This window comes from Podarcis muralis, chromosome 8, assembly GCF_964188315.1.
Source record: "Podarcis muralis chromosome 8, rPodMur119.hap1.1, whole genome shotgun sequence".
Classification (NCBI taxonomy): Eukaryota; Metazoa; Chordata; class Lepidosauria; order Squamata; family Lacertidae; genus Podarcis; species Podarcis muralis.
In genome coordinates, this window is record NC_135662.1 from 4462999 (window position 1) to 4475122 (window position 12124).

The 12124-nt window shown below is 47.5% G+C and overlaps 1 protein-coding gene across 2 annotated transcripts in view; it reads right to left on the bottom strand.

Moving 5' to 3' along the window:
- Positions 1-12124, bottom strand: part of ADGRB1 (adhesion G protein-coupled receptor B1) — a 381963-nt gene that overhangs the window by 148700 nt on the left and 221139 nt on the right. For both annotated transcript variants that reach the window (XM_077932693.1, XM_077932692.1), the window contains exons 14-17: positions 10108-10251; positions 9096-9171; positions 3791-3893; positions 2654-2697 (exon numbers count right to left, since the gene is read on the bottom strand). In XM_077932693.1, the coding sequence (XP_077788819.1) occupies positions 2654-2697; positions 3791-3893; positions 9096-9171; positions 10108-10251 (367 nt within the window). The remainder of the gene's footprint in view (positions 1-2653; positions 2698-3790; positions 3894-9095; positions 9172-10107; positions 10252-12124) is intronic.

Genomic DNA, 12124 nt, shown 5'->3' on the forward strand with positions numbered 1-12124 from the left:
CCTTCCCAGAGTTTTACTCCAGAGGAGATTTGGCAGCCTTTCAAGGCAATGGGGGGAGGCGTTTGCCGAGACATCCACTCAAACTGTGCCGCTAAGCAGTTAATAATTACTTCCTATGAACACCCCTGGAAACACACAGCGGCGTAACCCAGAATCGTTCCATGCTCGCAGCTTTCAATTCTGCCAGCTTCTGCAAAGCTCATTAATCACACGCGCTATTCTAAACACAAACAAGCGCTGGCTCCCCCAGCTTGTCCAATTCAAATATAAAAGGCGGGGCATGGAGGAGGAGGAAGGGGAGGGCTGGCTCACCAGAGCGACATGCAGTCACCCAAGCAGGCTGGATTTATTAAATCAAAGAGCCATTATTAACAATGCAGCTTAAATATCTATCTAAATGCAAATGAGCGCATGATGGATTGTAGGATTCCTCCCCCCCCCCCCGCCATGTCCCTTCTTGTTTTTTTTTTTAAAAAGGATTCAGACACTTCATGTTAGGATTTCTTTTTTTGAGAAAGAGGGACACAAACCTGCTAATAAAGCCAGGTGTTTCAGGAACTGGAGCTTTAAAGGACAACCCGTCTTGATCTGTGTATTTAAACAACCCTTACAGGAGTTATTAAAATGGACCAGGCTTAATACTATGCTAACTATGTGGATGAACCTGTTCCCAAAGGTAAAAGGTAAAGGGACCCCTGACCATAAGGTCCAGTCGTGACCGACTCTGGGGTTGCGGCGCTCATCTCGCTCTATTGGCCGAGGGAGCCGGCGTACAGCTTCCGGGTCATGTGGCCAGCATGACTAAGCCGCTTCTGGCGAACCAGAGCAGCGCACGGAAACACCGTTTACTTTCCCGCCGGAGCGGTACCTATTTATCTACTTGCACTTTGACATGCCTTCAAACTGCTAGGTTGGCAGGAGCAGGGACCGAGCAACGGGAGCTCACCCCATCGCGGGGATTCGAACCGCCAACCTTCTGATCGGGAAGCCCTAGGCTCTGTGGTTTAACCACAGCACCACCTGCATCCCATATACTAACTATGTGGCCGTACCTGCTGCCAAAGGTATCAGTGCCCTTCCAGACAAATGTGTTATGTGTCTCAGGATCTCATGTCCTGCAAGTGGAGAGGTAGTCCACCCTGGACTGGGTTGTACCCTCCTGGAAAGAGCAGGTTGGCAGTTTGTGGGGTGCTTCTCATTTTGACATTCTCACTGGAGGCCCAGTGGCCTTTTCCCAGATCAGGTTGATTTGCCAGCTATGACCCCCTTGTGGTGGTAACTTCTTAGTGGAACATGTTCTATATGGGGCTGCCTTTGAAGTCTGAAGACCTCAAGGCCATGACCATAAACACTCCATTTTAAGGCTGATTCCCTCGCTCTTTGACTCCTGATCACCTGTCTTTGCCTCTGATCTGATGGTGTTTGGTTTCTATAAAGGTTTTCCCCAACGAACTACCTGGCAATCGTGTGAGCCTCCAGATTCTGGCTCCCGTCACACAACCCCCCACCCCCAGCCATATTGCATCACAGGACAGTCTGGACTGCAAAGAGCTGCACATGGCCACACAAATGAACCAGCTGACCTTTCTGCAGAATGCCAAAGGAAACAAAGGACTCCTTTGCATCTTGCAAGAGAGCAGATGCATGTTGAGCACTGAGTCAGTGGCCACAAGCAAGGAGCAATCATCAATCCCACTTCCTCAGCATGGGAAGATGTGCTATGCAAGGCACATGAGCTAGAATCTTATGCGCAGTCATAAAACCTTTTATATGTCCAAATTAAAGTTTTAATTTATGAAACATCCATAAGAAAGGGGAGAGCTGCTATCCCTCAGCCAGTTGCGTTCCTTGGGCTGGTGCTTCCTCTGTGTTCCGCTCTCCCTTCCTTATGGTTTAATTTTGAGAATCTCAATAATTGATTTTGCAATGGGCACATGGGCTGTTTGATGAACTTACAGTATGCAATTGATTACAAATATTGTGTAACTTACATTGCCATTATGTCGCTCTGCCACATTGATTTCAGTGTAAAGGAAACACAGTACAGTGGTACCTCGGGTTACAGACGCTTCGGGTTACAAACTCCGCTAACCAGGAAGTGGTTGCTCCAGGTTAAGCACTTTGCCCCAGGATAAGAATGAAAATCGCGTGACAGCAGCACAGCGGCAGCGGGAGGCCCCATTAGCGAAAGCACGCCTCAGGTTAAGAACTGTTTCAGGTTAAGAATGGACCTCTGGAACGAATTAAGTTCTTAACCTGAGGTACCACTGTACAAATGGAAGGGGAAGGGAATGAGAACCATTACAAATCATTTGCAAACTGCAATCACAAGGGTGAATACTCATTGCATTCGATGGGTTGATGTTTGTTCTGGGCATGGGATGAAAAAGCGAACACGAGCCATTTCCAGTCCTGTTTTAAGTTTTTGTTGAAATTCCCTGACATCTCTGCTTTCTACACCATAAGATGGACACAGATCAGAGTGGGGATGAATTGGAAGGACTATCCAATCGCATGAGTTAAGAAACAAAGGGTGTCCGACCATTCCTTCTGTGCTGCAAATACACTCTACAATGGCAACCTTCCCCCACCCAATGAATAAACAATTCTTTTTCTTGATCCAACAGCGAGAAAAACAACCCACTGAACTTACACATCAGTTTCCTCCCATAGGATGCAGGTCTGGTTGGTAGTTCCCTGCCAGGATGAGAAAAGAGGAAAGGAGAAAAGAGATGGTGTTGAATAGTTGACTGAGAGATCTGCTTAAATACAGCATAACATGTACATGAATTATTATCCAGGTGAAGCAAAACTAGTCCCATGGAAACTTTAGTTCGCCCCATTTCCACCTCCCTCTCCTGCCTCAGAGGCCTTTAGGGCATCCTAGGTAGGAAGTGTAGTCCAGCCACACTTCCTGTTGCTGCATATGGGTGAACTCTCAAACTCAACTTCCTCTAAACCACAGCTGGGGAACCAATGACTCTCCCAGTGTTGTTGGCTTCCAGCTCCCATCTGCCCTTGCCAGCAGAGCCAATGTTCAGGAACTGATGGGATCTGTCACCCAGCAACATCTAGAGTAGAGGTCTTCATCGTTCAGTGTCCCCAGATGTAAATAGAATCATAGAATTGTAGAGTTGGATGAGATCCAAAGGGTCATCTAGTCCAATACCCTGAAATGCAGGAACTACAGCTGAAGAATCCCTGACAGATGTCCATCCAACCTCCATGCAAAGACCTCCAATGAAGGAGAGCCCAACACCTTCCACGGGTGTCCATTCCACTGTTGAATAGCTCCCACTGTCAGAAAGTTCTTCCTAAGGTTTAGTCAGAATCTCCTTTCTTGTAATTTGAATCCATTGGTTTGGGTCTGACCCTCTGGAGCAGCAGAAAATGGGCTTGCTCCATCTTCCACGTGGAAGCCCTTCAGATGTTAATTCAGATGCTGTTGTCAAACTCCAAGTCCCATCAGTCGCAGCTGAGCCAAAGATCAAGTTGATGGAAGTTGTAGTCCTACAACATGTGGAGACCCAGCCTTGGAGACAACTGATCTAGAAGACCATAGGGGATCTAGATGATCCCAACCTTTCTATATGCCTTTACCATTTAAAAACAAAGCAACCCATACATTTCTCTTTTCAGGTTTACCCACCTCCCCCCAAAAACACCCAACCTCTCAAAATACAGTGTTTCTTCCTAGGCTCAGATGTCATAGGGTTTTGGGGTGGGGGCAGCTATATTGAACTTCATTCATATCAGCGACATTTTCCTTTTTAGTGAAGTAGGTGCTTACATTGTACAAATGGGAGAACTCAATTTCCATTGGGGTGAGCAGTGAGCGGGGAGCTGGTTTCACAGTCACAGAGATGACTCTGGAATTCAGAACTGTAGTATTTCTAGGGAGAAAACACAGCATGTCAAAAGGCAGCGAAGGGGCAGAATGGGGAGAAGTCACAGCAATGGGGAGAAACTCCCCTGACGTTATTCATTTTCAAGTGTTGTGATTCCACCTTTGCACAAAATCTGCCTAAGGCAGTTTGCGATCAGCATGGCACGCTTTAAAACTGATGGATTAAACAGCAATGTTGGAACAATGAAATAAATACAAGGAGACAAAAGGCCAGCAGCGAAAATCACGATATTGTTACCCAGAAACTTAAGAGAACAAAGCAACCAGGTGACTAAATGAGAAACATATAACAATAAAAGCTCATAGGCAGATAAGAACATAGCAAAGAGCAGGATCAGGTTAAAGGTTCATCTCTATTAGCATCCTGTTCTCACAGTGGCCAACCAGATGACTCTGTAAGAAGCCCACAAGGAGAATATTAGCGCAAAGCCACTTCCAACCTGCAGAGGAGGTGGGATTGCGGGTGTCATGGCCCCTCCATGCGCGCGGAGGCTGGAGCCCAGCCCCCCACACGATTAGGGGAATCCCCGGCCATGTCACCCCCTGGCCAGCCAATCGGCTGGCTTGGGGGTGTGGCCTGCCCGATGTAAACGCAGGTGCGGCCAGGGATCTCCCTATTTTCCCACATACCAGCTGTTCCTGTTTCCCACTCTCCCACCCTATAAGGTTTTCTTCCCTTGACCTTGTTATGGACCTTGGTTGGTCGCCGTTGAGGGGCCTGGTAGGAATTTTTCCACTTGGCAAATTGGCACCAGCCACTTGGTTTTCACCTACCTCGTAGCAAATCATTACAACTTTCTTAGCATTGGCGGTTAGGCATTGGTACTGGTATTGTTTTGTAGATGGAAGAGGGGAGGAAACGCCATCACCTGCCCCGCATATTTAAGGGTAGTCCGATAAAGGATTCCGGGGGGTGTGGCCCTGTCCGAAGCCTGGGGAGGTGAGGGTCTAAGGCACGCCCCCTAGCGGTGACCCCAGGGGAATTCCTAGTTGATGTGCATCAGCAGGACTCGCCTTACTGGTGATTAACCCTTCCCAGACTTCAAGCTGAAGCCGGATAGTCTGTTAGCACCAATGCCTAAGCCAATACCGCTCATCACCTGTAACCAATAAAGTTGTGGCCTTATTTAGCCCATTAACCTTGAATAATTGTGTCATGTGTCTTTATTTCCACTGGGGTGGACAGGAACGTGCCACGCAACAGCCTTCTCCCTACTTCTGATTCCCAACAATCAGTATACAGAAGCTTTACTGCCTCTGATCATAGCCATCATAGCAAGTAGCCATTGACAGCCTCATCCCCCATGAATCTGTCTAATTTTCTTCTGAAGTTGATGGCCATCACTACCTCTTGTGAAGGCGAATGCCACAATTTAAGCTGCTGTGAAGATATTGCCAAGGAGTTTGTACAATCCACACAAGAGGTTGTTGCAGTTCCACGGAATCCTTTCACAGAGTCTAAGACAAGTATTACTATGCTATAAGATCCACTGTCCTGTGATCTCATATACAGTATGAGTTTGTACTACTAATGAAGCCTAGGATGGCGAAACAAGGCTAATGTTCCAGAAATCCTTGTCTTAGACTCTGTGAAAGGATTCTGTGGAACTGCAACAACCTTTCGTGTGGATTGTTGGACTCTATGAACAGACAGGTGAAATAGACACTTTCATGTATGTGGACCTTATCCATAAATTGATCAGAGAATGAACTGATCCACTGGGTCTTCTACTTTTTTTGTTGAACTTTATGAACTACTTCTGTTGAAATCTACAATTCAATACAATGAATAGTATATATTATTTTTTTCAAACATACAGCCGGTTAAGTCTTGTGTGTTTATTGAACGCGTTTGTACAGGCAACCCCTGATTTGTGTAGGGGTTGTGCTCTGGGTCAATGCATGCTTGCATGAAATAGGATGCAATCAAAACACCTCGGTCCGCCCTGTTCCATTCCCGCTCTGCCCTGCCCTTTTAGTGATATCTTTTATGACATTCTCGGTCACTTCCGGAGCTATGTGTGTGTATATGATCCCACATATCTTGGTCATGCCTAAAACAGGGATTGCCTGTACTACAAATGGGGTCCCACCACAGAGAAAACTATCTGCCTAATCTCTGGAGACTGGACTACTCAGGGCAGGGAATTGGTGTTTGGACTTAAGGGCGCCTTTAATGAATGGGTAGGCTCGTATGGGAAAAGGAGGTGCTAGATTTATTTTATTTATGTATTTGTGAAATTGATTCCCTGCCCTTCAACCTAGACAGATCGCAAGCTGTACGCCACATTAAAACAACTGCAAAATATTAAAACAGCTGAGCTTTGGAATCCCAGCTTTGTATGCAGCATCCTTCTATCTGCTCCTCTCAATACAAGGTCCATACTTGAAAACAGAGTTGGTACCAAACTTCATCTTCTTTGCAGCAGCAGCACTGCCTGCCTCTTCTCCTGCCCTGCCTCTGCCTGGCTGTAGGGGGTGGGCAGCAGGTCAGACTGGTGAGGGGCACTTCTGAGCCCTGGGACCCTCATCAAGTGCCCAACCTAGAAAATCACTGGCTCCAGATCAGCTCAAAATCCCAAAGGCCTGGCAGAGGTGCTTGCAATTGCCAGCAAACTCAGCTAATCTCTGGCACTGGAGGACTGCTAACCACACGTCTTTCTGAGATGATAAGATGCTGGAAATCCGCAACTACTTTGTAGGTTGTGTCACTGTCAACATTTGACAGATGGGGATAGGTTTGTGTGGCCACTGACTTCCCAAAGGACACCTACTGAGTTCATGGTTGTGGCAGGATTGGAACCAGGCGTCTGTCCAGCTCACAACCTCACCTGCGACACTGCACAGTTATCAAAGACGTGCAATCACTTTTTAACACCGCATTTGTTTATGGCTTGCTGCATTTAATTCACATCTCCACCCGGGGATTGACCTCCCAAGCGAATCCCACAGAGGGGACATCAGAGAGTATAGACTATTTGCTCACTAATCTGCTCACAAGTCCCAAGCCTAGATGCAGCTTCAAATCTGCAGGTACCTTCAATGATAACCAGCCGGGAGCAAAGGCCTGGAATTTACAGGAAACGCTCTCATGCTAATCAGTGCAGAACGAATCTTGAAGGTGCCAGAGGGAGGCTTAATTTGCTGCCTCAGTACCTGCCTCGGCCTCAGAGAGAAGACGGAGAGGCAGGGAAAGTGAGATGTAGAACAGAGAGATCTCTCTGTTACCATCAGAGATTGCAGAGACTCACAAGCCCCAAGGCAGCACAGAGGAAGTCGGAAGCACACAGCAGGATGGCTGTGCAAGAGCACTCCCAAAGCATCACAAAAAATACCTCCAGAGAGCACATGAGACACTCTTCAAGAGGAACCCCACAGAGAGGGAACTTGGAAGAATCCTCTGCCCTAGGGAGTATGCACAAAGACACCCCTTTTTTTGTAAATATCCCTGCCTTCCCACCTGATCATTTTCAGGACACTTGTCCATCAAAGCAGGCAGCTGATTCTCAAAGAGCAGTTCCGAATCCTTGTTCCACATCCCACATGCATTGCTGCTTGCAATTACACATCACATTCACCACTTAAATGCACAGATCCAAACCGCCGTTGTCTGCCCTGTGTGCAGTTGGCTGGGTAGAGCTTCTGCCTTTGCCTTCAAAAGCCCAGACAGATGTCTAAATGGGTGCAGATCCAAAGTATGTTCATCTACAATTGTTGGACTAGACCGTTGGGGGGTACCTTCCAACTCTACAATTCTATGATTCTAAGTCAATGTTTTCATTGAGACCTATAAGGGCACAACATCATGTCATCATGTTTCAGCTCTGTGCAATATGGTATGGTGGCCTTTAAGGACCAAACCGCACATTCAGCAGGTCTGAGATCCCAAGTTGCTGATGAGCAGCTGAAACGGAGCAGTAGGGAGGGGTGGTCTGGTTAGCAGTGGAGAAACAGCTGGTGGGAAAGAATGCTTAAGCCTTCTCTTGCTTTCCTCCTGACACTTCCTTCCTGAGCTGATGGTTCATCTGATGTGGCAAAAATGCACCCAGAGCCTCAGCTGGAGAGAACAATTCTGGGATAAGGGAGTCCCAGGAGATCATTGGTAGGGTAAGGGTTAAGCAACATCCCTCTTGTCGGCTGCTAGAAATCACTCCCTTATCTTAATATGTGGATTAAGGTTACCAGATTTCTTTCAAAGAATCCGGGGACACTTTTTTTAAAGAAGGAGGGAGAAAAGTTATTTTTTAAAAAATATATTAAGAAGTAATATCTTCTCTTCTGCGGTCTCCTCTGTCACGCGGCCTTCCTCTGGGCCCCGGCCTGCTCTCTTGGAGTGCTAGCCACCATGGAGTAGGTTCGGGTCAGGCCTGGGCTTGGCCACATGTCCTTGCCCTCCCAGTGTTCTCCTACCTCTCCTCCTCAGCTTGGCAAGGTCGGGGCTCCCCTCTTTTTTCCTCCTTCCTCTTTCTCTCTCTTCCTTCTCCTTCTCCTCTCCTACTTCTCCCTGCATCGGCTCCGGGGTTTTCCTGGCCCCGGAGCTCCACTTGGCAGTCAGCCAGTTGGCCAGACGCTCTCACACCCAGCCTGATTTGGGTCACAGGGTTGTGTGTCAGTGGTTTCCCCAGTTGATGCACCAGGCGTCCCCGGTTCCCCCTTGGTAGTGGCAGTCTCAGCAGCCCGGAGCCAGCCTGGTAGCACAGTTGGCTCTGGCTGGCTTCAGGAGCTGCTTGCTGCCATGGCGCCTGCCATTTTGCCTTGCCGGAACACCCGATATGATGTGTCTTGTGCCGTTGAACCAATCACGCAACATTCATTCCCTACTAATAAATCTACAACACTTAAAATATAAATCCGGGGACATTAAATGAAATCCAGGGACATTCCGGGGACGGAATTTGTCCAGGGACAGATTTGTAAATCCGGGGGCTGGGAAACGGGGACACCTGGTAACCATAACTTAGATACTCTTTGACCACATTCCTGATCCTTAGATCCAGATCTGCTGGTGAATAAGTGGACTGACCCCCTCACTCACTTCTACTTGCTTATCAACCATATGCAACTCTGGGAGTCCAACTGTGTAAGGTTGGTCAGGGAATTATTTGTCACCTCTGTTCTAAGATGCCCATGACCGACCAATGGACTACCCACTTCCAACTCATTTCACAAACACGTGCATCAGCCTTACCTCTGAAGGGAGAGGATCCCACCCAGGTTTCGGTACAGTACTGTCCCCACCACGAAGACAGCGGAGTCATCTGTCTCTGTGAAGAAACAACAGGGCAAAAACAAGCAACAGAATAAGTAGAGAGGGAGAGGAACTGGCTCAAGGTGGCATTGAGAGCTGATGGGCAGGAACAAGGCATGAGCGAGCAAGAAAGAGAGAGGTGGGCATCAGTCAGAGAGAATGTCTAGCATGGCAAGATGGAGTGAAAGAAAGTAACTCGTGTCATTCCAGACCAGTCCTTTTTTTCTCTGGTGATTACCGGCACCTATTTTTCTAGGGGGGAAAGCACTGTTCCAGACCATTGGCTATGGTGGGTTGGGGCTGATGGGAGTTGTAGTTCAAAGCAGCCAAATCACAAATGCATGATTGCTAGACAGCCTCAAACAGGGGCAATGGCACCATGGAGTTTCAGAACCTGCATAGAGGGGACTCTATGATGTCATACCCCCAAACCTAGTGTATGTGTGGGGGGGAAGACCATGGGTTAATCCCTACCTCTTCCTTCCTGTCACTACGCACTCCTTTTCCTGCCTGCGATGGGAGAAGACGTATCTTTGCTCTCCTCTGGAAAGCAATTTCCATTTTGAACTGGATGGTGGATATTTGTAACGTTTAAGGATTAAACCAGCCTGCCTGGTTTTCATCAGTGCACCTGTTGAACCATGGCAAGGCTTTGATAAGTGGGTAAACCCTGCAGTTTTTTCTTGTTTACTTAAGAGTGAATTATTTGCTAAGAAACACAGAACAAGGAGAAGATAATCCAAGTCTGAATAAAGTATCCTTGGATATCATATGCCTATATCTATCTATATCTATAGCTACTCTCCATATCTCTACCTATCTGTATCGTATCTATATTGATCAGAATACAAAGGCAAAATAAACACACACTGCTCTTCCGCTATGACATGCTTCTGTCTGCAGCCTGCGCCAAGAGGAAAAATCTCACCTGCAGTCGTCCCACTCCCCTTACCTGAAACCCCCGTGGACAGGATGCTTTTGGACACAGTGACCTTGTCCTCTGCACTGCGGGCCCAATCCACCATGCCCCGCCAGCCTTTCATAGGGAAGCTAATGTCTTTGGCTGCGTTGGCAGGGAGCTTCTGGATGCTGAGGACTTGAGAGGAGAGAAAGAGAAAGAGAGAGAGGAGGAAATCAAGCCAACTCCCATCTGCCCAGTGAGTTTCGCACGCACAGGAGTAACAACGGACATTTAGAGCAGGAGAACAACTTGGCAGCTTGGTTGTGGGCGTACGGAAGAGGAATATGGAGTGAAATCAGGGGCCTGGAACTTCACATCTGAGGGGTCAAATGTGGCCCTCCAGGTCTCTGTATCTGGCCCTTTGAGGCTTCTCTAGCCTGCACCCTTCACTAGTCCTGGTTCTCTCTCCCCCGCCACCTCCCTGATCATTTCTGCTTCGCCAGAATGGGTCTTTGCTCATCTGGAGGGAGGATAGAGAAGGGTGTGTGTACCTACTGTCCAAAGGTAAATTTTGAACTTGTTGGTCTGCCCAATTTCTGCTTCTGGCCCTGCCAGCCACTGAGTGTGGTCTTCAGAAGGTTGCCCCAAAGGGAACGCATACTTTGGGCTGAAAATGTTTCCCCTCCCTGAGTTAAATTCATTCAACTGTTCCATATAAAGAACTTTCAATGACAGTCTCAATTACAGAGCACATTTTTCACATCTGTTTCTCCTGGTTGTTGGCAGGGCAGACAGATAAGCTTTGATATAATGCACTCATCATGCGTTCAAGCCTTTTGGAGTAGAGCTTTGGAGACTCTAATGGAAATTGTTGGAGTGAGGAACCTATCGGGACTCACAACTGAGATATCAGGTTCCTATTTGTTAGCGCCTTCTAGGGATATTGGATAGGTACAGGAGCTCCATCTATCAGGCAGCAGGAAATGGTATTAAAATGTTTGTAACTGACAAGGTAGGGATGCGGGTGGTGCTGTGGGTTAAACCACAGAGCCTAGGACTTGCCGATCAGTAGGTCAGCGGTTCGAATCCCCGCTATGGGGTGAGCTCCCGTTGCTTGGTTCCTGCTCCTGCCAACCTAGCAGTTCGAAAGCACCTCAAAGTGCAAGTAGATAAATAGGTACAGCTCCGCCGGGAAGGTAAACGGTGTTTCTGTGCTCTGCTCTGGTTCGCCAGAAGTGGCTTAGTCATGCTGGCCACATGACCCGGAAGCTGTACGCTGGCTCACTCGGCCAATAAAGTGAGATGAGTGCTGCAACCCCAGAGTCGGCCACGACTGGACCTAATGGTCAGGGGTCTCTTTACCTTTACCTTACTAACTGATAAGGTTATAAGAAAGGAACAACGAAGTATGTAGAATCTGTGGAGTTTGCAATATTCAATATCAATATTAGGCAGAGACTCTTGGTAGGGTCTTTTTGGTGGTGGCTCCTCAATTATGAAATTCCCTCCGATTGGAATTACTCTCATCCCCCTTCAGCAACTTATTTTCATTACCTACTGATAAACACAGGTCTGCAACATATGATGGCTAATAAGACGATTGCATCCTTCACTGTTTAGCGGCCACTACTGTGTTGACGACCGTTCTTCTTATGCTACTGAGGTTTTGTCATTTTATTGCTGACCTTTCATTTTCTGCTTTATTGCCAAGTGTTCCGAGGTAGATGTAAGTGGTGCAGCAAATTAATGTGATGTAATGAAGTTTGTCTTAGTTGCGCCTATTGTTATACACGGCTTGTCTGAACAAATTAACTCCGCACGACAGAAACGTACGATGCCGAGTTAAGCTGAGTCAGGCAATTGGTACATCTAGCCCTGGACAGCTTAATCTGACTGGCAGCATCTCCCCAGGGGTCTCAGGCAGAGAATGTCTGAAGCATCTGCTTCCTTATCCTTTCACCTGAAGATGCCAAGGATTGAACCTGAAACAGGGAAGTTCTGCTTGCAAGATGAGTGCAGATTTGGTGGCCAGGTTGCTCACCTGGGCGAGATGGTTTGCACATATAAT